A 27,596-nucleotide genomic window follows, 5' to 3' on the forward strand; every position below is an offset into this window, starting at 1 on the left:
TCCCAGGAGCCCAGAGTGTAGCAGCATCCCCCAGTCTAACCATCCTGCTTCCAACCTAGCCCTCACAGCCGTCATCTAGGGTAGCAATTCCTGTGAAGGAGGGGCCGCTCATCATCCTCATCAACTACTAAATGACTGCCACCCACAAGGTGGGAAAGCCAGTCTAAGAAGCAAAGTGTGGGTACAGGGGAGGGTGCAGGGTGAAGGTGGGGAGTTTGGTGGGAAGGATGGAAGGACAAGCCAGGCAAGTGAAATCGTCGCTACAGCTTTGACTACTATATCCCCTCAGACTCTGACAGACATAGCTCAAGACTCTGAACCCGAGAGCCTTGAGAATAGACATGCTTCTATCCCAGTCTCCAAAGCCATCATCCTGGGAAGTTGCAGCATCTTGTGTAATCATAGTCTGGCAGCTGATCCTGTGGATGATACAGCTACATCTTTTGAAGACTTTTTAAAATATTCTCCCTTGCCCCTAGTCCCTGAATTGATCAGATACCTGATTAATTATTGCCATGTAGTATCAGAACTAGAAACCACTGGTCTAGGTCTTTTCTGTCACGGGCAGCTTTGGCAGTCTGGTGAAACCTACGGACTCCTCAGAATAATGGCTAGTTTTGTTTTTAAGCATCAAATAAAATGCATAAAATTATAAAGGAAATTAATTATATTGAAATATAGTTATCAAATAAGGATTTACACTCTCAAGAGGGGGTTCAGGATGGAGACATAAAATCATAAATAACACTACAGGTAGTACGGGCAAAGTGCCAAATAAAAGGTATTGCCCATACAACCTAACCTCCTTTTTCAAAAAAATTTCTTCACTGAATTGACTGAACCAACTGATTTCTTTTTTGGGGGGGCTTGGTGTTTTTTTATTTTGTTTTGTTTGTCCAGACCAGCAGGACCTACAATATCAATTAGAAAGCAAGAGAAGGAGACAGAACAGGAATGTATAAAAGTAACCCCAGGAAAGAAGAGCAGGGTACCATATTCCAATGGGTGTTCTTTTGAACTGATGTTTTTCATTTGTTTTAAGTGGTGGGGTTTGTTTGTTTGTTTTTCCTGAGCCACAATTAAATTAGCAGAAAACAAAGGAAACTTTGTACTTCTGCAAAACTTGGTGTCTCAGACTGTCTGCTCTTTGTTCAGTAAGTGTATACTTCCTCCTATTTTATTTAATCTTTCTTTCATTTCCTTCCCACGCAGTACTGATTTTTCTTTATTCCATGGAGACTCTTCGTCTTTGGAGCCTGCAGAAGCAGAGAGAGAACTCAAAAGGTATTCACAACATTGATATGGATGAATATTACATCTCATTTGAATTAAGTCAATCTGTAAACTGGAAATATATATGTATATATGTGTGCATATATATAATATATATATTTATATATACACCACAAATGATATTAGAGTAGAATGAAAACTAATGAAGAAAAAAAATATCTCCAATGAAAATTCCTGGAAAGAACAGCAGAGGAGAAGCAAGACTTTTTATAATCTCTTTAAATGATGTTCTGAAAGAAAATAAGTTTCTAGTCTATAACGACTATGAGGAAGTTCACACTATTAATAGTTACTCTCAGTAGTACTTTTTGAAAAATTTTAGTGAAGACAGCAAAGCTTTTTTTTCCCCCGGGGGCAGTACAACCTGATGCTTTTCCTTTTCTTTACTTTAACTAAAGCTACTGGACTGATGTCAGGCTGATCTCTGCTTCTTTGATGTCCAGCTCTCTTCCAGCAAGAACGCTACATCCCACTTTGAAAACAACACCAAAAATGGTAGGATCAAACTCTGGCTTCCTAAGAAAAAAAGAAAATGTTTTGGTAAATGCCTTGTTCAATACTTTGTAATTTGGTTGAGTGTTATGTAAAATGGCTTGAACTTGGTTTGCTCTTTTTTTTTTTAATCCGAGATCAATCAAGAGGCAGAGAATAGTTGCTTATTCTAAATTTCTGCTAGAATGAATGTAAATTCAGCTTAAGAATAGAGTTTGGAGTAGCAGAAATGACCTTTATGAATGATCATGTTCCCTTCCTCTTGTTTTTAACCCTTTAGCTCTTAAAATAATATTGTTGCTTGGTGAGTCTGAGAATTTAGTCTGATACCTGGTCAAAATGTATGGCATCTCTATTCTGTATGTGTGTATGTGGGATAGAGTGTGCCCCAAAAGTCTTAGTGCAGTTGTAAGCTTTAATTTAATACATATATAATGTATATACATATATTCAGTTTTAATATACATATATAGTTTTAATATCTCAAAACTACACCCTTTTGCAATATCATGTGTGACAAACTAAACACTCATACATACACATACATATATACATATGTAGATGTACATTTCTATAAATATTCACACAAAAATAGATGTAAAATAATTTTAATATAATTACATAGTTTTAATAACTATATATAGTTGATTAGTTTAAAACTGGACTAAAACTTTGGGGACACCCAGGACATACATGTGTATATACACACATGTATATACATATACACAACACAAATCAAGAATGACAAAAAAAAAGGCAGTGATCTTTGTTTCATCTATTTTTTTTTACCATGCAGCAAGTCAAATATTTGATCATGTTTTTGTTACCTATAATTAGACATATATCAGAGCATACAGAAAAAAATTCTGATTTGTAAACAAAAATTCATGTATTACAGACATTGGTCAATGCTTCATTATACTCTAAAAGAGAGGGTCCCAAAGGTTTTTGAAAGAATATCAAATCTATATCTCAAAAAAGAAAACTGCTAGTATAACTTCTGTACAAATCCAGTCTTGCTTTGTTAGAAATGACACACAAATTTAGATGAAAACAATTTCTCTCTTTCTTTCTCTCTCTCTCTGTCTCTCTCTCTCTCATACACACACATCTCTTTATCTCTGTCTCTATTTCCGTCTCTCTGTCTCTTTCTTTCTTGGAACCATGGTATAATGAATATCTCTATCAACTGCTTTGGAATCATGAAGACTTGGGTTCAAATCCCACCTCTGATACAGAATATATGACCATGGGCAAGTCTCATAACCTTTCAGTGGCTCAAGCAAATCTCTAAGACTAAAAATTGCAGAGCATGTATTAATCTATATTGGTAGAGGGAATTTCCTTATCAGAAGTTTCATATGCCAATTTGTATGCCAACTCCTTCTTCCCCAAAATGTAGATATAATCTCATATTTGTGTCTGAAAAATTATTTTTCATGTGTGTGTAGATATATGTATGTATGGGTAGATATGTGTGTATGTATAGGTGTGTGGATAGATGGATAGTATTAGGCAAGCATTTAAGATACAGGTGGTTGGAATCATGCTTTTTACCTCTTTTTAACTTTTTTTTTAACCTCTTTTTTACCTCTTAAGGTATGATTAATACCTAGCACAGTACCCTATGCCTAGGCAATGATTGATAAAAGTTTACAACTGATGATGGTCTTTCCACACACACGCACACACACACACACACACACACACACACACACACACATACATACACAGGGTGAAATTAAATAAACATAGTCTATTTTAAATAAAGTAATTTGATTTTTAAAAATTTCATAAAGTTTATTACAAGGGCTATTCAATTTTGGTCTGGATTTACCCCACCTTAGACTTGTATATTACTAACACATGCTCTTACTATATTAAATCACAACATTAAGTTTGGACTTTGACTTATTAAGTGGCCTTCTTCAAAAAATTCTTTTGTGTGTCTCTACCTGAAGACCAGACTAGCCAGACTGTTCTGTTAAATATTTAACAACCAAGGGCAGCTAGGTGGCGCAGTGGATAGAGCACTGGACCTGAAGTCAGGAGGACATTGAGTTCAAATCCGGCCTCAGACCAAACTGGGCAAGTCACTTAACCCCAATTGCCTAAAAAAAAAGTTAAAAGTTAAATATTTAAACAACCAGCTCTCTACAGGAAAAAAAATGTATATGCATGATACACTTTTAAAGTTTAATCCACAAGTTAAGTGACTTGCCCAGAGTCACACAGGTAATGAGCATTTTGAGGCAAGATTTGAACTAGTCTTCCTGATTCCAAATCTGGATCTCTATCCATGGCACCACATAGTGGCCTCTTTGAGGGAAGCGAATCTATTTAGTTTAGAAAAAAAAAAGTTATCTTAAAAAAATGATAGTAATTTTCAAATATTTTAAGGGCTGTCGTATAGAAGTGGGTTAGTTAAATTTATTTTATTTGGCTCCAAAGTGTAGGAAGAGTAAAAAATTCAACAGCTGGGAGTTACAGAAAAGCAGATTCCAACCAAAAGTGAGTAAAAGTAAGACTTTTTTTTTTAACCAATTGTCACTGTGCAAAAATTAAATACATTTTCTTATGAGATAGTAAGATCCCTGTCCCTGAAGTGTTCAAGCAGACCCTAGATAATTTTGTTAATGTTAAAGGATGGGATAGATGACCTCTAAGATCCTTATCCATCCTGAGATTCAATGATTCTATAAATAGTACACAAATCTATGCTGTAATAAGACTTACAGTTTTGCGGCATTTCTTGTCAGAGAACTTAACATGCAATTAGATATATTTCAACATTTATGAAAAGGGAAGAGGACTGGGTTCCATTCTGTTTTTTTTTTTTCCTCCATCAGAGAAAGAATAGCAGTTGCTTTTCTCCTTTAAGGAAATCTATTAGTCACAACAGAGAAGTATAAAAATATCACATATATAGGCTCTTCTCTTATTCAAAGTGCTTACTTAGCGATGAAAAGAATGTGCATTTATCTAATCCAGGGGTGGGGATCCTGGGGCTTTGCCACATGTGGCCTTCTAAATCCTTATATGCAGTCTTTTGACCACACTTAAGGATTTAGAAGGCCACTTGTGGCCTTCAGGCCCCAGGTTCCCCACCCCTGAATTCTAATCATTCTGTGTAAAATGTTTAAATGTCAGAACATTCACAGTTTTCCACCCATTGTCCACCTGGTACTTTTACTACCTTATCTGCTATTTTCTATTTCACATATTCTAAGAATATCCATATTTCTAGAAGACTTTAAGGTTTACAAAATGTTTTCCTCACCACAGCTGTGTGAGTTATGTATTATTATCTTTATATTACAAATGAAGAAACAGAGGATCCAAGCAGAGAAATGACTTATCCACAGTCACACAATTAGCGAGTGGAGCCAGAATTTAAACATGGGTCTTCTGATTTTCAAATCCATATCAACTATTCCCCACACAGTCACTAATCTTGTGGCTATACTTTCCATCAATACAGCCTGGAATACTTTCCATTCTCCAGTAATAAGAATTGCTCAAATTTATGAAGTGTTTTATGGTTTCACACTAACACTGTGATGAAGATAGTGCAAGTATCACATTCTGAGGTGCTGAGAAGTTATGTGACTTTTCTAAGGTCACATAGATAGTGAAAGAATGAGATTTGAACCCAGGCCTTCTGTCTATAATCCAGTGCTCTTTCTACTTCAACAGCCTTACTCCTGAAAGCCCTATCACCTTTTCAAAATTCTGGCCCCTTATGACCTGAGAAATAAAGGGTATATGTGTCAAGGAGCAGTACTACCTTATGCTGGGTTCTTGTACCCATGAGCTGGAAGGAAGATTCTTCCTTTAAGCCGCCAGCATAAGTAGATGCTCCCTATGCTGGGCTGCTATCTTTTTTTTGTTTGTTTGTTTGACTCTTTTTTCTTCCTTTCTTCCTTCCTTCCTTCCTTCTTTCCTTTTTTCCTTCCTTCTTTCTTTCCTTCCTTTTTTCTCTTCCTTCCTTCCCTTCTTCCTTCCTTTCTACCCTAGGTGGCTAGGTGGTACAAAGGCTAAAGTGCTAGGCCTAGAGTCAGGAAGATCTAAGTTCAAATCTAGCCTCTAGACACATACTAACTGGGTGACTCTGGGCAAGTCACTGTGCCTCAGTTTCCTCAACTGTAAAAGAGAACTAGTAATAGTATCTATTTCTCAGAGTTGTTGTGAAAATCAAATAAGATTTTGTAAAGTAATTTGCATGGTACCTGGCACAAGTATTAATAAATACTTGCTTCTTTCCCCTCCCTTCTCCTTTTGCTCTCTTTCTTCTTTGCTTTCCCATCCTTTCCTCCCTACTTTCTTCTCATCCTTTCCTTAATTTTATTGATAATTTTTCCAACACATCAAAAGACCCCCAGTATACTTCTGATGAAATCACCTCCATGTAAGTACTCTCAAATAGTTAAGCAAAACAGGATAAAAGAAGGAGCATGACCATTAGTTTTGCATCCTTATACTTTAGCAGTTTTTATTTGCATACATACATATATATATATAAATATACAAATACACATATATACACACACACAAAATATATTTAAAGAACATGTGGATGACTGAGTTAATACCAGTGTCATCTAATGTTTTTTAACCTGAGTTTTGTTGCCATCAAAAGCTAGAGTTGTAATCAATCAACAACCATATCATTAAGCACTTAGTTATAATGGTATGTGTTGATCATTCGATTCTACTTTTTGTTCACTCTATATTACTTCATACAAATCTTCCAATATTACTCTGAAATCTTCATTCTCCTTGTTCCTTATGTAATATCCCTCTGCATTCATGAGTTGACTGCAGTTTTGTTTTTTTTAACTGTTAACCAGCATTGGGCATGTTTAGCTTCTTAAATAGCACAAGAAGTCCACACTCTTGCACCATTTGGTTTTCTGTATTAAAGAGCCTACTTTGTGCCAGGCTGAAAACAGGAAGATAACAACAGAACAGTCCTGGCCCTCAAGGAGTTTATGTTCGCTAGTATAAAACTGATAAATTCAGAGTGCAAATAATAATATAAAATAATTTCAAGAGAGAGAGAGCATTTTGGTTTTCAAGAGAATTACTTTACAGAGAAGATAGCCATAGACTGGGTTCATTTTGCTTATTAAATGGAAGGAACACTTAGCAACCTCATTCTGAACCCATGCTTGAGAAACCAGATGCTTAAAGCTGAGGTTGCAAACCACAATGGAGGGATTGTCAGTGTGCAGACCTTGGGCCAGATACCAGGTGGTCCTGGGGAGGGTCCAAGTCAGGGCCAAGGATATCAGTTTACAGTAAAGTATCATACTTAACGATGAGCTTTCTAGGTCCTGATCTGGGCCAGACATGGATGTTTATCAGATATAAACTGACTTTCATTGGTAATTGATAAAAGTTGAACTTTTTACAGTTTTATACATCATAATACATATGATTTGGGAGCAAACTTTATACATGTGATAGCATATTTTCAAAATAATAAACCATATTTATAATTTTGAGGAGAATTACAGCTAAATAAAACTCATTTTGAAGAATCAAAGAAATGCATTAACTTTTGTTGACTAAGGAATCCAAGGAATTGGATTCATATACAACTTCTGATGCTTACCTGGGAAAGTCATTTAACTATGCTGGGCCTCAGTTCCCTCATTTAAAAAATGAGGAAGATGGACCAGGTGATCACTGAGGCCCCTTCCAGGTCTAGAGCCATAAACCTACAAATAAGAAGACAAACCAGGCTAACCCTTGCTCTTCCTCTACCATGGTTCATGTCCCAGACCGCTTAACCTCATTTCGCTTTTACCATCTGTTGACTAGGTTATAGCTCAGAAAGTTCTACTTACATCCTCTGTATCTATAGATCTGAGGGCACCCACACTTGGGAAACTTTGCTGATAAATAATATAACAATTATAAAGCAAGATGTCAGAAGCTTGATGATGTTTCTATGAATTGGCAAACAAAATAAATTGGTGGGGCTTATAGATGAGAGTATTAATTTCCTTCCTCCCTCCATCTTTCTTTTTTTTCTTTCCTTCTTCCTTCCTTTCTTTACTTTCTTCTTTCTTTCTTCTTTCCTTCCTTGCTTACCTTCTATTTCTCTATTCTTTTCCTTCTTCCTTCTTTTCCTTTCTTTCTTCCTTTCCTTCTTTCCTTCTTCCTTCCTTTCCTTCTTTCCTTTTTTCCTTCTTTTTTCTTTATTTTTCCTTCCTTTCCTTCTTTTTTCTTCCTTCCTTACTTCCTTTTTTCTTTCTTTCTTTTCTTTCTTTCTTTCCTCACTCAGGTTAGAAATGCAGCAGCCACTCATGGGCCCAATCCCAATAATGATCAGCACAAAAGCTTTAATTTGCTCCATTTTTTTTAACTGGGCTGGTTCCTGCATCCTTAGGCAGCTTGACAGTTCTCTGCTCCCAGGGAGCTCCTCATATGGGTGCCAGACTTAGGGCAGTCACCTAATTGGCTTTAGCCTTACTGCTGCTCAGAATTCCTGAACTCAAGGGATCCATCTGCCTCAGCTCCTCAGCAGCAGGGATTATAGACATGCACTACCATGTTCAACAAGAGCATTCATTTCTAAAGAGCAAAGCAGTCTAGTGAAAAGCACTGGATTTGAAGTCAGAAGATGTGGATTTCTTTTTTTTTTATTTTTTATTAATTTATTTTGATTTATCAACAATCACTTCCATAAGCTTTTGAGTTTAAAATTTTTCTCCCCCTCCTTCCCCAAGACAGCGTGCAGTCTGATACAGGGCTTTACATATACATTACTATTAAACATATTTTCACATTAGTCATGTTGTAAGGAAGAATTAGAACCAATAAAAGGAACCACAAGAAAGAGGAAACAAAACAAAACAGAAGAAAAAAAATAGCAAATAGTATGCTTCAATCTGCATTCAAACTCTATAGTTCTTTCTTTGGATGTGGATAGCATTTTCCATCATGAGACTTTTGAAGAAGTCTTAGATCCTTGCATTACTGAGAAGGGCTAAATCTGTCAAAGTTAGTCATCACACAGAAGATGTGAATTTCAATCTTGGCTTTGTACTAAGAGTATGATATAAGACAAGTCACTTTCCCCTCTCTAGGCCTCAGTTTCCTGATCTGTGAAATGACCAATTGGACTAGATAATATGTAAAGTCCCTTCCGGCTCATGAGACCATGGAGATAAATACTACCCTAGGAAATATATTTATCCACTGTGCAATGTCCTGTCACAAGTTTGTTTGTTTATATAATGGGAAATGTGGTTCACACTAAAGTCTCCTGATTGGATGCTAATGGACACCACCTGGTCAGACTTTCATCTGTTTTATCTCTAAGACCTTTTTTCAGCTTTAGTTAGAAAAACAGTTTGGAGGGGGCAGCTAGGTGGTGCAGTGGATAGAGCACAGGGCCAGAGTTCAAATCAGGCCTCAGACACGTAACACTTACTAACTGTGTGACCCTGGGCAAGTCACTTAACCCCATTGCCTAGCCAAAAGAAAAAAAAAAAGAAAGGAACAACAGTATGGAGTGAGTAAAAAACATTTAGAGTCTGACAATATACCATTACTGGAAAATGCTTATTGCTAAGTGTAGTACATGATATCCTCCTCATTTACAGGGAATAAAATTTTGAAATAATTACCTAGCATTTACAAAGCACTTCAAGGTCTGCAAAGTGCTTTACATGTGTTAACTCATTTGATCCTTACAACAACCCTGGGAGGAAGGTACTATAATCCTCCACAGATGAGGAAACTGAGGCAGACTTTGGTTAAGTGACTTGCCCAGGATCACTCAGTTAGTGTCTGAGGTAGGATTCAAACTCCCACCTCTCTATCCACTGAATCCCCACCCCTCAGCTGCCTAAAATCCTAAAATCTTCTGGAACAGATAAATCAATGAGTATTTGACACAGAACTCTGACAAAATGTGTTAATTTTCCTGCTTAGCTTACCCTTTTTCAATGCACTTCTGATTACAGTAGGAAGAAAGTTTTGAAAGAGTGCCAATTCTCCTCAATACAGCAAACATTTATATATGTTCAAAGTGCTAGGGTACGTTGAAATGGTCTTTAATAAGTTTCTGCTAATTCTGGAGAAGGCAAGGAAGACCAAGAGATGATCTAGGTTTCTCTATACCTAATGTTTTTGTTGCTGTTGTTTGGAAACAAAATAATAAACCCACCCCATGAAGAAATTCCACTACTTATCCCTTTCATGAAGGAGGAGTAGAACCGCATTAGTTCTCATGGTTTGGTTTCAAAGTCCTTTCCTGCTGGGCAATAAATAAGACAGCTGGCCTCAGAAATAAATGGTGACAGTAATAATGGGGAAAAGCACTTAATTAAGGAGAGCAGATGATTAGTGCTTGAAAGAAAGATTAGCTTACATAAGCCAGTGTAGAAAAATCCCTAATATTGATCTCCAGTTAATGCTGGAATACTTACCTATGTTCTAGAGAATAATTCTAAACATTTCTCAGGGGACAAAAAAGCAATTAATAAATTGAAATATGATATCAATGAAATTCAACAAATATTTATTAAGTACCTCCTATATGTTAGGCACTGTACTAAGTCCTGAGGATTTACAAAGACAAAAATCAAATAGCCCCTGACCTTAAGGGGCCAATTTTTTTTTTTTTTTGGCTAGGCAATGGGGTTAAGTGACTTGCCCAGGGTCACACAGCTAATAAGTGCTATGTGTCTGCTACCGGATTTGAATTCAGCTCCTCCTGAATCCAGGGCCGGTGTTCTATCCACTGTGCGACCTAGCTGCCCCAAGGGGCCAATATTCTACTGGAGAAAAAACATGTACATAGAAAATTGAATGCAAAATAGGAAGTAACTTCCAGAGAAAAGGTATAACAAACCAGGGGTGTTAGGACAGGATTCCTGTAGGATGTGGCACTTGGGCTGAGCTTTGAAGTAAACTAGGGTTTATTAATAATAATAATGGTAGCCAGCATTTTAATAGCACCTACTATGTGCCAGGCACTGTGCTAAGTACTTTAACAAATGTCACCTCATTTAATCCTCATACAAACCCTGGGAGGTAGGTGCTGTAAACTGATCCCATTTTTTAAATAACCTAATTTTACAGTTGGGTTAGACAGAGGTTAAGTGAATTGCCCAAGGTCACACAGTACATATTTGAGCCTAGATTTGAACTTGGGCCTTTCCTGAGCACTAGGTCAAATGCTCTTACCACTCTACTACTGAGATGCTATGAGGCAGAGGTAAAAATGAAGTGTATTCCTTTGCCGGTACAAAGGTATAGAGACAGGAGATGAGTTGTAGTGTCTAGGATACAGCAAACAGGTCTAGAATGTAGACAGTGTGAAAGAGAGTAATATATAATAAATATGGAAAGGGAGCTGGAGTTAGATTGTGAAGAGCTTTAAAAGAAATATAGGACTTATATCAAATTAGCAATTTCACCTCAATATGGGAAGACGTGCACCACTCTCACAAGTAGGAACTCTGTATGCTGAGGAGCACAGAATGCCAAAGACAGAAGGGACATGGGTGGTATTCTAGCCCAACCCATATCCAGACAAGAATCCCAACAGTCAGGGTAGGGAAAGAACACTGTGGTGCAATTGGAAAGGAATTGGAGACTTGGGTTTGAATCCTAGATTTGCCAAGTGCTATTTGTATGACCTTGGTCAGGTCATTTCACTTTGAGGAACTCAATTTTTTGATCTGCAAAATGATGAGGTTGGAAAATAGAAGCTATGGGGAACGGAGCCAAGATGACAGAGGGAAAGCAGTGACTGTCTTGAGCTCTCTCCCAAAGCCCTCCAAATACCTATAAAAAATGGCTCTAAACAAATTATAAAGCAGCAGAAACCACAAAAAGACAGAGTGAAACACATTTCCAGCCAAAGACAGCCTGGATGGTTTATTGGAAAGGTATATTGCGCCTGGCGGGGAGAAGAGTGCAGTGCAGTGTGGACACGCAGGCCGCAGCAACCCTGGAGCAGGCCTCAGAAGACTGAATTGTGGGCAGCTGTGGCAGTTTCCAGACTTCTCAACCCCTGAACGCCAAAGACAACTTAGCAGGTCAGTGGGAAAAGTCTGTGACTGCCGTGAGAGAGGAACTAGGTGTCAGCCACAAGTCTGGAGCGTGGCTCAGGGCCCAGGCTTTTTCCTGAGCTTCTGGCCCACAGACTGAGGGGGAATCGAGTGGCTGATCACAGGGGGATTGCAGGGATCTCTTTGCCAGTTCTGAGGCAGCAATCTCTTGGATCTGAGTCACAGTTCTGAGGGGCGGTCCTGGGGTGAGGAGGAACACTGGTGCGGTGGAGCTTGTTGTGGTGGTGGAGAGAAAACACCTTGCCCCTTATCATACCACCTTGGAAGAACTGAAAATTTACAGGTCCCTAGAAGTACCTCTGAAAACAGCTGTACAAACCCCTGAAGCTTGGGACAGCATACTCTTCACATTGGAAGCAGACTTTTACCTTAACAAAGAGTTTAAAACTCAAGTAATTGGCTGGGATCATGAGTAAGCAGCGCAAAAAGAGTCAGACTATATTAGCTTACTTTGGTGACAAAGAAGATCAAAACATACAACCAGAAGAAGACAACGAAGCCAAAGCTCCTACATCCAAAGCCTCCAAGAAAAATATGAATCAGTCCCAGACCTTGGAAGAGCTCAAAAAGGATTTTGAGAAGCAAGTAAGAGAAGTAGAGGAAAAACTGAGAGTGATGCAAGAAAATCATGAAAAACAAGTCAACAGCTTGCTAAAGGAGACCCAAAAAAATACTGAAGAAAATAACACCTTAAAAAATAGCCTAAACCAAATGGCAAAAGAGGTCCAAAAAGCCAATGAGGAGAATGCCCTAAAAAGCAAAACTGGCCAAATGGAAAAGGAAGTCCAAAAGCTCACTGAAGAAAATACTTCCTTAAAAATTAGAATAGAGCAATTGGAAGCTAATGACTTTATGAGAAATTAAGACACTGTAAAACAAATCCAAAAGAATGAAAAATTAGAAAACAATGTGAAATATCTCATTGGAAAAACAACTGACCTGGAAAATAGATCCAGGTGAGAGAATTTAAAAATTATTGGACTATCTGAAAGTCATGATCAAAAAAAGAGCCTAGACATCATCTTTCAAGAAATTATCAAGGAAAACTGTCCTGATATTTTAGAACCAGAGGGCAAAATAGAAATTGAAAGAATCCACTGATCTCTTCTTGAAAGAGATGCCCAAAGAAAAACTCCTAGGAATATTGTAGCCAAATTCCAGAGTTCCTAGGTCAAGGAGAAAATATTACAAGCAGCCAGAAAGAAACAATTCAAGTATTATGGAAACACAATCAGAATAACACATGATTTAGCTGCTTCTACATTAAGGGACCTCAGGGCATGGAATATAATATTCCAGAGAGCAAAGGAGATAGGATTACAACCAAGAATCACCTACCCAGCAAAACTGAGTATAATCCTGCAGGGGAAAAAATGTTCATTCAGTGAAATAGAGGACTTTCAAGCATTCTTGATGAAAAGACCAGAGTTGAATAGAAAATTTGATTTTCAAATACAAGACTCAAGTGGAACATGAAGAGGTAAACAGGAAGGAGAAAATCATAAGAGAATTATTAAGGTTGAACTGTTTACATTCCTGCATGGAAAGATGATATTTGTAACTCATGAGACCTTTGTCAGTATTAGGGTAGTTGGAGGGGAAAAAATTATATGTATATAGATAGATAGATAGATAGATAGATAGATAGACAGATAGAGATAGATAGAGGGCACAGGGTGAGTTGAAAATGAAGGGGTCATATCTGGAGAATAAAATTAAGGGGTGAGAGAAGAATATACTAAGAGAAGGAGAAAGGCAGAGGTAGAATGGGGTAAATTATCCCACACAAAAAAAGCAGAAAACAAAAGGCTCTTACAATGGAGGGGAAACGGGGGAAGGTGAGAGGGAATGAGTGAATCTTATTCTTATAGGATTTGACTTAAGGAGGGAATAACATACACACTCAATTGGGTGTGGAAATCTGTCTTATCCTACAGGAAAATAGGGGGGGAAGGGGACAAGAGAGTAGGGGAGTGATAGAGAGGAGGGCAGATTGGGAAAGGGAGTAATCTGAAGCAAATACTTCCGAGGAGGGACAGGGTCAAAAGAAAGAATAGAATAAATGGGGGGGATAGGATTAAGGGAAATAGAGTTAGTTTTTCACAGCATATCTACTATGGAAGTGTTTTGTATAACTGCACATGTATAGCCTATGTTGAGTTGCTTGCCTTATCAGTGGGTGGGGAGGGAGGAAGGGAGAAAATTTGGAACCCAAAGTTTTAAAAACACATGTTTAAAAAAAAAAGTTTTCACATGCAACTGGGAAATAAGAAATACAGGAAATGGGGTACAGAAATCCATCCTGCCCTACAGGAAAATTGAAGGGGAAGGGGATAAGAGAAGGGGGGCAGAGATAGAAGGGAAGGCAGATTAGGGGAGAGGTATTCAGAATGCATGCCATCTTGGGGTGGGGGAAGGGGCGAGATGTGGTGAAAATTTGGAACTCAAAGTCATGTGGAAGTAAATGTTGAAAACAAAAAAATAAATAAAAATTACCATTAAAAAAAAAGGAAATAGAAACTATGGAGGAACTTTCCAACACCACATCTATGGTCTTATGAACAAGCCTTTGCTTGAAGAGCTCTCACAGAGGGGAACCCACTACCTCCCCAAGTAGTCCATGTTTTTTTGTTTTTGTTGTTTCCAGTTTGGTTTCTTTTTCTGATAGCTTGGAGGCAATTGGGGTTAAGTGACTTGCCCAGGGTCACACAGCTAGTAAGTATCTGAAGTCAAATTTGAACTCAGGTCCTCCTGACTCCAGGGGCCAGTGCGCTATCCATTGCATCACCTAGCTCTGTGTGTGTGTGTGTGTGTGTGTGTGTGTGTGTGTGTGTTTGCTTTTGTATTAAGCCCAAGTCTGCTTCTGAATTTCCCCCTAAATGTTCCTAGTCCACCACTCTGGACCCAGGCAGAATAAAACCAATGCCTTATTGACAGAACAGCCTTTTAAATACTTGAAGACAGGTCACCTCCAACCCTCCACACTCAGTCTTATCTTTCCAAGGCTACACCCCCCACTGTCTTCCACTGATGCTCTGGCACAAGCTCAGTCCCTTCACGGCATTCTCATTACCTTCTTCTGCATATATTCCAGTTTCTCAGTATCTTTCCCAAGGTAGTCTGACCAATAACCATATGAAAAATGGCTCTAAATCACTAATAAAAAATATGCCAAGTAAAACAACTTGAAGGCTTTTACCTCCAAAACATCAAATTGGCAGAGGATTTAAAAAAATGTAAAACAGTTAATCAAGGGGTTGTGGGAAGACAGGCATACTAATATGCTGTTTGAGAAGCTGCAAAGTGGTACAATCATCCTGGAAAACAACTTGGCATTTTATAAATGATGTCACTAAATTATTCATTACCCTTTGACCCATTGATCCTGCTTGTGGGTATATGCCCTAAGGAGGTCAGTGACGGAAAGAAAGTTCTACTGTGTTACTAACTGTAGGAGCACTTTTCACACTAGTTAAACATTCACACACAGAGACATATTCACATACACACACACACACATACACACACACACACACAAATTGATTCACCCATCAAATAGGTAATAGCTAAACAAACTGTGGTACACAAAGGTAAGAGAATAATATTATACCAAAAGAAATTATTGGTATAAGGAATTTAAAGAAACATGAAAAGAGGAGAAAGCAAAACCTAGGAAGTAACATGCACAATGACTATAACTACGATGAAAACAACATTGAATGGCAACTGAACTCTGATTAAATACAATGAACAATTTTAGTTTCAGAGAGCAGAGAATAAAACACATTTCCTTTCCTTTCAGAAGAGAGGTAGGTGACTATGGGTATTGAATATCACACAATTATTACACTGTCAAACACACTTGCTTTATCAGTCAGTTGTGCATGATTGTTTTTCTGTGTATGTGTGTCAAGGGAGGGTTTAATGTGTGAGAGTGGGGAGAGGGTTGCTAGGAAATTACTGTGATGTAAGAAAAGAGGTTGGGGGGAGACAAGTGTGTGTCTATCAATAAGTCAAAAAGCATCCATAAAGCACTTAGCAACTCCTCAAAATGGGTCAAGTAGAATTGAATACATTACCCTAGATGTGATCTGATCACCTCATTACCTCCCTCTTTAGACACTATGCCTATATTGATGCAGCCTGAGGCAACAAATATTCATTAAATGCCTACTATATGCAGAGCACTGCTTTAGATATTGGGATAGAAAGAGAGAGCTGCAGGCCACATCAGGACACACTGAGCTTACCAACCCACATCTTTTTCACAACAATTGTTTGATAGACACAATTCCTCCATCTTGTTCACAGGTGATTTTTTTTTTTTTAAACTGAAATATAAGGACTTTACATTTATCTTTATTCAACTTCATCTTATTATGTTTGGCCCCAAGTTCTAGCCCATTCAGACCTTTTTGGGTAATGACGAGAGACACTCTGGGACAGATTCTACTCTCTTCCCACCCCATAGTCAGAAATTCTGTCCATAGAGTAGCCGCTGATGTCAATAAGAGCTCTGCACTCAAATCTGGCCAATAAAAGGAATGAAAATCAGACTTAGAGCTTTTTAAAGGGAAGATAATAACTAAATAAAATGTTGAGCTCGTAGGCTTGTTCCCGGGAAATTACTTAAAGGATCATAGATTTTGACCTAGAAGAGACCTTTAGAAACTCCTCTCAAGTATCTTAATCTCAAACAGGACAGCTTTGAAAGAAAAATGTTGAATTTATGATATACTTTTTTGGGGAGATAATTGGAGTTAAGTGACTTGCCCAGGGTCACACAGCTACTAAGTGTTGGAGGCTGGATTTGAACTGAGGCCCTTCTGACTCCAGGATTGGTGTTCTATCCACTCTACCACATAGCTGCCCCTCTTGCATCTTTTTTTTTTTTTAAACATTCACAGTTTTGCATATAATCCTCTTTTTCTGTTTTTTCATATGTGGAAATATTCATTTTTTCAGTGGTTAAGTATTAAATAAAAATGCATAAAACATTTCAATCTTTCACAGTGCCCATGTACCAAACGTAAGCTTCTCCTACTTTTTTTTTAATATTTGTGAGTCTATTAATATAAACAATAGCCAAAACAAAATGAAAAACAGAAAAAAAAACCCCTAAGCATTAAAATAAGAGAGTTTCAGGAAACATCACCTTGCAAGGGAATATAAATTAACAAGAAGCAGGCCTTTCTCCGCTGTAAATGCTTATCTTGTAGATAGATATGTAAGACAACGTAGAGAAGCCTGGGCTAAGTGGTTTTACAATAGGCACTTTCATTTTTTGCTTTCCCAGGATGAAAGGATCCAGGGCTTAAGTGTAGGGACAGAAACACCTGTGCATTCAAAGGGAGCAATCCCATTTTCAACATAATTAACTCCCTAATTGAGCATCCAAATTTAGTTAGTGTATTTACATGTGGAATTAGCTATGATTCATTACCAAAGCCTTCCCTATGTAACGGTGTGTTCTTTTCTTACAAATCAAATTACCACAAGATGAATGTCATTTGGCAATTATTGAGAAAACATGCATCATTTGTACTAAAGGAAAAAGAAGAAAAAAAGAAAAGAAAAAGAAAAAAAAGAAGTGTCTCAAAGTTGATTTACCACCCCCCCAAAAGTAAATTAAAACTAAGAGTTTGGGTCTTATCTGAAGTAGGTGAACAACCAGATGGTTGAAATGGAAAAGGAAAAGGACAGAATATCCAGGTATAGAAATCTCCAGTGGAACAAAGGAAAAAGTTTATATTCTTAAGCCTGTTCCAAAAACATCTCCTTAGAGACAAATGCTAAATTCTCAGTTATATTCCTTTTAAAGTAACAAGATTTGAGAAAAGATCTTTAAATCTAAAAATCTTTTTTTAAAAAAATTTTGTTTTACTCATCTTACTGTTGGTTGTAAATTGAATTGAGTTCCTTGTGTGACTCTTTTATCCTTTTTAGAGAGATTTCCTTCTTATATTAGCTGTGGAACACTAATTTTTCAGCATGGCTTCTGATACAATGCCATCCATCCAGCTACTGTTTGGCTTATCACATTCCTGAGGCCATTTTGGTTGGACCAAGACATTTGAGAATAGGCCAGGACCAGTGATTTCAATTGAAATCAACAAAAATTTATTATACCTCAACAAAGGAATTCCATTAAAGCCAATAAAAATTTATTAAACATCATTCACGTATAAGACACCAAAGATAGATATGACATTGTTATCTTCTTTTGAGTTTGTATCTTCCCTGCCACCAGAGTAGCTTTTTATGGTCAGGTTCTTTTTTGTCATTGTTGTTTGCTCTTTTTTTCAATCTATTTCTTGACTTTGAACTTGATATTAAAGTTGGATTCTGCTCACCTAAGGGTGGGGAGGCACCGTCCCAAGAGTCAGGCTTTTTCCAGCTGCTTTTTCAGAGCTAGTTCTTGGGGTCTTGAAGTTTTTGGTATTTCCATGATGGTGTGACCTGGAGAGAGGTGTGGTTGCTGTTCTCCTGGTCTGCACTCTGGTTTTTACCCAGGAAGGGCCCCTGGTCCCTTGCAGGCACAAACTCTAGCACTCCTTTCGGCCCTGGAACCACAACCCAGAATATGAGCAATAGAGTTGCCAATCAGCTCCAGCTTTATCCAGTGCCAGCAAAGGGTCCCTTGTAATCTCTTTCTGAGCAGTTGTCTGACCCTCTTACCATCTCTGGGCTGAGAGATCCTGGAGCTGCTACTACTGCTGCTGCCACATACACTCTAGACAGGCCTCTATCCTGGCGTCAGAGACCTCTCCTACCAACTCCCTAAGTTTTCTTTGACTGGAAAAATGTCCCACCCTCACCTTTTGTTGGTTCTGTCGCTCCAAAATTATATTTGAGGCATTAAAGTTGTTTGGAGGGGAGTGTTGGTGGAGTTCAGCGGGGTGGCTGCCCCCAACCCACCATCTTGGTTCTGCCCCCCAGATTGGATGATTTTTAAGATCCATTCCAGTTCTCACATTTTGGATCATAAAGCTAGAAACAAGGTTGGAGACCATCTTATTTCTTTCTTCATTATTTTAAACCTCCTCTACCAGAGTCTTACTCTGATCTCCCCTGGGTTTCCTAAAGAATATAGTTCCTCCCAGGCCTATCAAATTGTAAAGGATTGCAATGCAGAGCCAAAGAAGAACTGCTGCTAAGTAATCCTACAATACCTTCCTCATTGTTGTCTTTCAGTCCTATCCTACTCTTCATGACTCCATTTGGGGTTTTCTTGACACAGGTGCCGGAGTGGTTTGCCATTTCCTCCTCCAGCTCATTTTACAGAGTTAAGTGACTTGCCCAGGGTCACACAGCCAGTAATCATCTGAGGCCAGATTTGAACTTATGAAGATGAGTCTTCCTGACTCCAGGCCCTGCACTCTATTCACTGTGCCACCTAGCTGCCCTGGAATCTTTCTAGAAGCTCTTTTAACCAATTTCCTTTCTGAAGGCCTTCTTTACCTTTAGTTTACTGGGAAAATATCCCTTTCTCACAGTGATTAAATCTTTTTTTTGAGTGACCTCCCTGGACCAGTGAAGTCTTCCTTGTTTCTCACAGTATCATACCCAGCCTGAGTTAAATCATCCTTTCTAATTCTTGTTTTCTTAATTGAATTTTGTTTTATTTTACTTACCACCCCCTACTTCTACCAGACTGAATTATCACATTGTTGTCAATAATTTACAAAAGTAATTAAAAGTCATTACAAAAATTTGCAACCCTAAAGTGCATTTTAAAATTCATATTTGTAACATACTTTTGTCTGTGGCAAAATAGAATGCACCTATAATTGGAGTAGGAAACATTATCATAATTACTATCCTTGCATCAGGGAACAAGAAGGGTGTTTGGAGTGACTGCTTGATCCTAATCCTGTTTAGGTAGGTAGATTTGGAAGGTAATAGTGAGTTTTCTCTGGATACTCAAACAAGCCAAAAACTTCAGTAGTTCCTTCTTACTTCTAGAACAAAATGCAAATTCCTCAACATGACATTCGAAGCCCTCCACAATATGATTCTCACTACCTTGCCAGTCGGGCAGCTAGATGGCACAGTGGATAGAGCACTGGGCCTGGAGTCATGAAGATCCAAGTTCAAATCAAGACTGACACTTGTTGTGTGACCCTTGGCAAGTCATTTATCCCCTATTTGCCTCAGTTCCTCATCTGTAAGATGGAGACTCTTTGGAGAAGGAGGTGGCAAACCACGCCAGTATCTTTGCCCAGAAAATCCTATGGACAAAGTCCATGGAATCATGAAGAGCCAGACACTACTAGTGTCTGATTAGTTGGCCAAACAACAACCTTGCTGGTCACATTTTATATTATTCCCATTTCCTTACTCTTCATTTCATCTCCTACCTCTGGCTTTCTCTTACTTTTGGAACACACTGCCTCTCAACTCTGGCTCATAGAATCCCTAGCTTTGTCTAACTGACTAATTTCAGTCATTTAAAACAAGAGAAATCAATCAAACCAAAAATCTTAGGTAGCCACAACTTTTTCCTTTCCAGATACTATTTGGAAGTAAAATATCCATGAAAATCATTAGATTAAATGACAAAATAAAACTTTGAACCAATTTCAAGTCAGGGAGAGCCCTGGGAAGTCATGAAGGAGGCAGTTTTGTTTTGATCAAGCTTCCCTTCTTAGCTCCTTCTCACCTGATCTCCGTTCCTTCCCCAAAGTTTACACACTCTCTTGGACTGTCTCCATCTACTGAGACGTTCCCTCCTCATTAGGCACTTCCTTGGCTCTCCCTTCCACCTCACTCCTTGCCAATAATGATCTGCTATTGCCTCTCTCATTTTCTGCTGTATACACTTACTTCTTGGAGAAGATCTGTTGGGGCAGTTAGGTGGCACAGTGGATAGAGCACCAGGCCTGGAGTCAGGAGGACCTCAATTCAAATCCAGCCTCAGACCAGACACTTGATACTTACTAGCTGTGTGACCCTGGGTGAGTCACTTAACCCTAATTGCCTAACCAAAAAAAAAAAAAAAGAAAGAAAGAAAAAGGAAAAAAAAAAGATCAGCTAAACTAATCCAAGCCAATTGTTAACCACTGAAAACTACTTAATGTGTTCCCCCTTCCAAAGGTAACAAGTTAACCTTACTTGACTCAAAGACATTAAGGCATGGGTTTTGGCACTCACATAGAATAAATAGTAGAAAGACCATCGGGTTTATATTCCAAAAGTCTGGAATCGCAAGTTGTACATTATAGATTTGCAGTTTCGTGTGCAATCATCTTTTTTTTAATCATACTATGTCATAGAAACGCTATTTATTTTATTTCCTAAAGTAAAAAAAATTAAATTAAAAAAGAAGTCTGATTTTCAATCCCATCTTTGCTCATTAGAGGCAATTGTGTTACAGTGAAAAGGGGACTTACTCTGAAGTGACAGGACCTTGGTTCAAGTCGCCCCTCTGAAATTTCTTACCTGTATGACCTAATTGAAAGGCTTTTACCTCCCTAGATTTTGATTTCTTGATCTGTAAAATGGAGGGTTTTGTTAAGATGGCCTTTGAGGTCCCCTTCTGCCCTGGATCAATAATCCTATTATTCCCTATAATAATAATAACTAGTATGCATACAGGACTTACTATGTGCCAGGCACTATGCTGATGCACTTTACAATTATTATCTCATCTGGTCCTCACAACCCTCAGAGGTAGGTGCTATTATTATCCTTATTTATAGATGAGGAAATTGAAGCAGATAGAAGTTAAATGACCTGCCCAGGGGTTACACAGCTAGTAAACATCTGAGACAGGATTTGAACTCAGGTTAGCCTGACTTCAGGCCAGGTGCTCTATCCCCTGTATCACCTAGCTGCCTATTTTACTCTCCTTTATATCCACTGTGAATAAAAGCATAAGGACATAGGGTAAAGACTGTTTCATTTTTCTCTAGATTTATGATCCTACAGTGAGAAGCAATAGAGCATAGTAGATAGAGGGCAAAGAACACCAGAGTTGAAACACTGCCTCTAAGACACCCTAAATATATGATCATTGGCAATCATTTAACCTCTCAGTGCTCTAGGCAGCTAACTAAGACTAAATTACAGAGGAATTGTCGATTTACATTGACGAAAGGTATTTCCGCACTGGAAGAACTCTATATATAATAGGATCATAGAATTGGTAAAGGAGGTTTCCACACCAGGAGATTCCTACACTAATGTGTCCTTCCCTGCTCCTCCCCCCAAAAAAAAATCCCAAAGAAGTAAAATGCTAATGGTAGAATTTCAGGTCTAGCTAGGTTCCAATTAATGAGAATAATAAATGCCATGGGGGCAGCTAGGTGGGGTAGTAGATAGAGCACTGGCCCTGGAGTCAGGAGGACCTGAGTTCAGATCTGGCCTCAGACACTTGACACTTACTAGTTGTGTGACCCTGAGCAAGTCACTTAACCCCATATGCCTAGAAAAAAAAGAAAAAGAAAAAAATGAATACCATGAAGTGGTCATGTTATTTGAATTTACACTTTTTGAAGACAGACATACATATATAGATATAGAATATGGTAATTGGTTCTAGCCCAATGGACATATGTAATTAAAATTCAAATCTTGCTATCATTTCACTCCATTAATTAACTGCACTAATAGAGACCTAGCCATATTAACAATAGACTAGGGATGTGCCTAAAATCACACAATGGAATTATCTGAGACTATCCACTTGTAAGGCCTGACTCAAGCAACAATATACATTTATTAAGCGCCTATTGTATGTCAGGCCCTGTGCTAAGCTCTGAAGATACAAAAAGAGACAAAAGATAGTACCTGCCCTCAAGAAGCTCACAATCTAATGGGGGAGGCAACATGCAAAAATATATACAAAGGAAGCTATAAACAGGATTAATAGGAATAATTAACAGAGTGAAGGCACTGGAATTAAAAGGTGTTGGGAAGGGCTTCTAGCATAAGGTGAGATTTTAGTTTAGACTTAGGAAACCAGGGAAGCCAGGAGGCCAAGATGAGGAGGGAAAGCAGAGGGAGAGTGTTCCAAAGATTGGGGACAGTCAGAGAAAATACCTGGAACTGAGAGATGGAGTGTCTTGTTCATGGAACAAGCCATGGAAAAAGCCAGTGTCACTAGTTTGAAGAGTACATGGCAGAGAGAAAGGTGTGAAAAGACTGGAAAGTTAGGAGGGGCTAAGTATGGAGGGCTTTAAATGCCAAACAGAAAATTTTGTATTTGATCTTGGAAGTGAAAGGGAGCCATTGGAGTTTATTGAGTAAGGAGGTGACATGGTCAGATCTGTGTTTTAGGAAAACCCCTTTAGAGGCTTAATGAAAGATGGATTGGTTTGGGGGGAAACTTGGGGAAAGTAGACCTACCAGTTATTGCAATAGGACAGGTGTGAGGTGATGAAGAACAGCAGTGGAGTGGTGGTAGAGTCAGAAGAGAGAAGGGAGCATATACAAGAGATGTTGCAAAGGTGAAATCAACAGGCAAAAGATTGGGTATGGGTGGGGTGAAACATGGCGAGGAACCCAGGATGACTCCTAGGTTGAGAGCCTAAAGGACTAGGCAGATGATGTTGCCCTCTACAATAACATGCAAAAGTAGAAGGAGGATGGTTTAGGGGAAAAGATAATTATTTCCATTTTGTACATATTGAGTTTAAGATGTTTACTGGACAACCATTTCAAGAGGTCTGAAAGGCAGTTGGAGATATGAGACTGGAGGTCAGTAGAGCATCTAGACTAGGATAGGTAGATTTGAGAATCTTCATCACAGAGATGGTAATTAAATCCATTAACGATGAGCTCTCCAAGTTGAAGTAGTGTAGAGGGAGAAGAGAAGGTGAGAGACAGTTATGGTTAGAAGACATGATCTGGAAGAGAATCCAGCAAAGGAGACAGAGAAGTAGCAGTCAGACAGGTAGGAGAAGAACGAGGAAAGAGTGGTGTTCCAAAAACCTGGAAAGAAGTAAGTATCAAGGAAGATAGAATGATCAAGAATTTTAAAATCTGAACGTGCTTTCACCATGAAGGCTTAGATTGTTTGAAGATGGGAACTGTTTGGTTAAAATCTTTATTGTTAAAATGGATGTAATAAATGGAAATTAATTTCACATCTCTCTAGGATCTGCCCAGAATCCATTCTTTGTTAGCTCTCTCTTTCTGTTATTCTTTCAGATATTCCTCATGCAAGAATTATACAGACCATTCCTTGTTCTCTTTCATCTGTTCCTATGGTACAAACTTCCTGGAGCTAGATGGTTTCCTAAAACCTTGCCTTGTAACGTGACTCAGAACATTATGGAAGCCAGTGTGATGGTCAATTGCACTAATAAACATCTCACAGAAATCCCAAAAGGAATTCCTTACAATACAACCAACCTGACCCTCACCATCAATCACATCCCCAAAATTTCCCCAAACTCTTTTGATGGCCTGAAAAATCTGGTGGAAATTGATTTCCGATGCAATTGTGTTCCTGTCAGACTAGGGTCAAAAGACCACATATGCACCAAGAAGCCAAATATCAGTTTTGGGAGCTTTAGAAATCTCACTAAGTTGAAGTCATTGTACTTGGATGCAAATCAACTCTCTGAGATACCTTTGGGCCTTCCTTCCAGCTTACAGCTGCTGAGTCTTGAAGCAAACAACATCTTTTCTATCACCAAAGAGAACCTGACTGACTTGGACAACCTAGAAATACTCTATCTGGGCCAAAATTGTTATTTCCGTAATCCTTGCAATGTTTCTTTTTTTATAGAAAAAGATGCCTTCCAGAGTCTGAGGAATTTAACAGTATTATCCCTAAAGGCTAACAATTTAACTACTGTTCCCACTACTTTACCATCCAGTTTAACAGAACTCTACCTTTATAACAATATTATCCAAAGCATTGAAAAGGATGATTTTCAAAACCTCTACCAGTTACAAATTCTTGACTTAAGTGGAAATTGCCCTCGTTGTTTCAATGTCCCCTTTCCTTGTATCCCTTGTCCAAATAATAGCCAATTAAAGATCCATCCAGATGCTTTTGATTCATTAACTGAATTAAAATATTTGCGTCTCCATAGTAATTCACTCCGGGATATACCTAAGAGTTGGTTTAAAAACACTAACAAACTTGAAGAACTTGACCTTTCCCAAAACTTCCTGGTCAATGAAATTGGAGATGCCAAGTTTTTGTATTCTCTTGACAGTCTCATAAAACTGGACTTGTCTTTTAATTACGAACCGCAGCTCTACTGTGCTTATTTGAACTTGTCAAAAGCATTTGCTTCATTGAAAAATCTGAAAATCTTGAGGCTCAAAGGGTATGTCTTTACGGAATTGAGAAGAACCAACCTCTTACCCTTACAGAATCTCTCACAGCTTGAAGTGTTAGATCTTGGCACCAACTTTATCAAAATTGCTGACCTGGGTGTGTTCAAAGAATTCCAAGCTCTGAAAAACATTGATCTTTCTGTTAATAAAATATCTCCTTCTGGAGAATCAAGTCAAAATGGATTTTGTTCAATGGCCAGGACTTCTACGGAGTTCCATGCTTCCCAAGTATATGAATCTATGCATTATTTCAGATATGATGAGTTTGCCCGAAGTTGCATGTTTAAAAGCAAAGAGAAGCCTTCTCTCTCACTGATCAACAATAACTGTGAGTCATATGGAAAAACCCTAGATTTAAGCAGAAATAATATATTTTTTATCAAGTCCAGTGATTTCCAGGATCTTTTTTTCCTGAAGTGCCTGAATTTATCAGGAAATAGCATTAGCCAGGCTCTCGATGGCAGTGAATTCCAACCTTTAGCAAAATTGAAATACCTGGATTTCTCTAACAACAAACTTGATTTGCTTCATCCAACAGCTTTTCAGGAGCTGCAGGAGCTAGAAGTTCTAGATATTAGTGGTAACAGTCACTACTTTCTGTCAGAAGGGATTACTCACATGCTTAATTTCACCAAGAACCTACCTGTGTTGAAGAAATTGATGATGAATGGGAATGATATCTCCACCTCCACCAGCACAGAAATGGAAAGTGAATCTTTAAGGATTCTGGAATTCCGAGGAAACCACTTAGATATTTTATGGAGAGATGGTGATAACCGATATTTGCGACTCTTCAGGAATCTGATCAAGCTGGAGGAGTTGGATATTTCTGAAAATTTCCTCAGTTTTTTGCCTCCTGGAGTTTTTGAGGGCATGCCTCCGAATCTGAAGACTCTCTTCTTGTCCAGAAATAATCTTAAGTCTTTCAACTGGGGCAAGCTCATCTGTCTTAAAAATCTAGAAACACTGGATCTCAGTTATAATCATCTGACCACTGTTCCTGAAGTACTATCCAATTGTTCCAAAAGTCTCAAGAAACTGATACTTAGTCATAACCACATCCATCGCCTGACAAAGAATTTTCTCCAGGATGCTTTTCAGTTGAGATATCTGGACCTTAGTTCGAATGATCTTCGTGTCATTCAGAAGTCTAGCTTCCCAGAAAATGTCCTTGACCATCTTGATATGCTGCTTTTACACGGCAATCACTTTTTGTGTAATTGTGATGCTGTATGGTTGGTGTGGTGGATTAACCAAACAGAGGTCACTATTCCTTATTTGGCCACTGAAGTGACCTGTGCAGGACCAGGAGCACACAAAGGCCAGAGCTTGATTTCACTCAATTTATATACGTGTGAGTTAGATTTGACTAATTTTATTCTGTACTCTATCTCAGTATTCATTATTCTTTGCCTGACGGTTGTTCCAGTCACAAACCACCTGTATTTCTGGGATATGTGGTATAGCTATCATTTCTGTAAAGCCAAACTGAGGGGATATCAACGTCTCTCTTCAACAGATTTTTGCTATGATGCTTTTATTATTTACGACACCAGCGATCCAAAGGTGGGAGAATGGGTTATCAAAGAACTGATGGTAAACATTGAAAGCCGAGGAGATAAGCAATTCAATTTATGTCTTGAAGAACGAGACTGGTTGCCAGGAAAACCAGTTTTGGAAAACCTTTCCCAGAGTATACAACTAAGCAAAAAAACAATATTTGTGATGACGAATGCCTATGTCAAGTCAGGGAACTTTAAGACAGCATTTTACTTGTCACATCAAAGGCTTATGGATGAAAAACTAGATGTGATTATTCTGATATTTCTTGAAAAAGCTCTTCAGAGATCTAAGTACCTCCAACTCAGACAAAGATTGTGCAAGAGCTCTGTCCTCGAATGGCCCACCAACCCACAGGCTCATCCTTATTTTTGGCAGTGTCTGAAAAATGCCATAGCCACAGACAATGATACAGCCTACAGTAAGGTGTTTAAAGAGACGCTCTAGCTCTCTTCTTCACAAACTACTCTGTGGAAAAAGTTTTCAGAGTTTCATATGGGACATGAAGAGAGTGCCCCATTGCCAATTTTTTTGGGGGAGTGAGGCAATTGGGGTTAAGTGACTTGCCTCGGGTCACACAGCTAGTAAGTGTCAAGTGTCTGGTCTGAGGCCAAATTTGAACTCAGGTTCTCCTGACTCCAGGGTGAGTGCTCTATCCACCGCACCACCTAGCTGCCCCCCATTGCCAAACTCTTATCAAGAAAGTTGTACCAGACAGTGTTGAGGAATCTCCTAAGAACATAAGATCATATGAACATATTATCTCGGCTACTTGGGAGCTACCAGGAAGGCACAGGGGATGTAGGTGAACAAATAGTATTCCCTGTCACTTTCAAATCTTCCACCTCCAATTTCTTTTGT

General features: G+C 38.5%; 1 protein-coding gene across 2 annotated transcripts; it reads left to right on the forward strand.

The window, feature by feature from the left end:
• TLR7 (toll like receptor 7) lies at positions 1 to 27,336 on the forward strand. Of its 2 annotated transcripts, none has more exons than XM_027835458.1 (4): positions 1 to 149; positions 1,213 to 1,284; positions 1,692 to 1,833; positions 24,033 to 27,336. In XM_027835458.1, exons 3-4 carry the CDS (start codon positions 1,729 to 1,731, stop codon positions 27,180 to 27,182), a joined length of 3,255 nt encoding a protein of 1,084 aa, XP_027691259.1. In that variant the 5' UTR covers positions 1 to 149; positions 1,213 to 1,284; positions 1,692 to 1,728; the 3' UTR covers positions 27,183 to 27,336. The 2 variants fall into 2 exon arrangements, with proteins under 2 accessions (XP_027691259.1, XP_027691260.1); XM_027835459.1 differs by having other exon boundaries at positions 1,692 to 1,788.
• The last annotated feature ends 260 nt before the right edge of the window (positions 27,337 to 27,596 follow it).

This window comes from Vombatus ursinus, unplaced genomic scaffold, assembly GCF_900497805.2.
Source record: "Vombatus ursinus unplaced genomic scaffold, bare-nosed wombat genome assembly UNPS02014814.1, whole genome shotgun sequence".
Lineage (NCBI taxonomy): Eukaryota > Metazoa > Chordata > Mammalia > Diprotodontia > Vombatidae > Vombatus > Vombatus ursinus.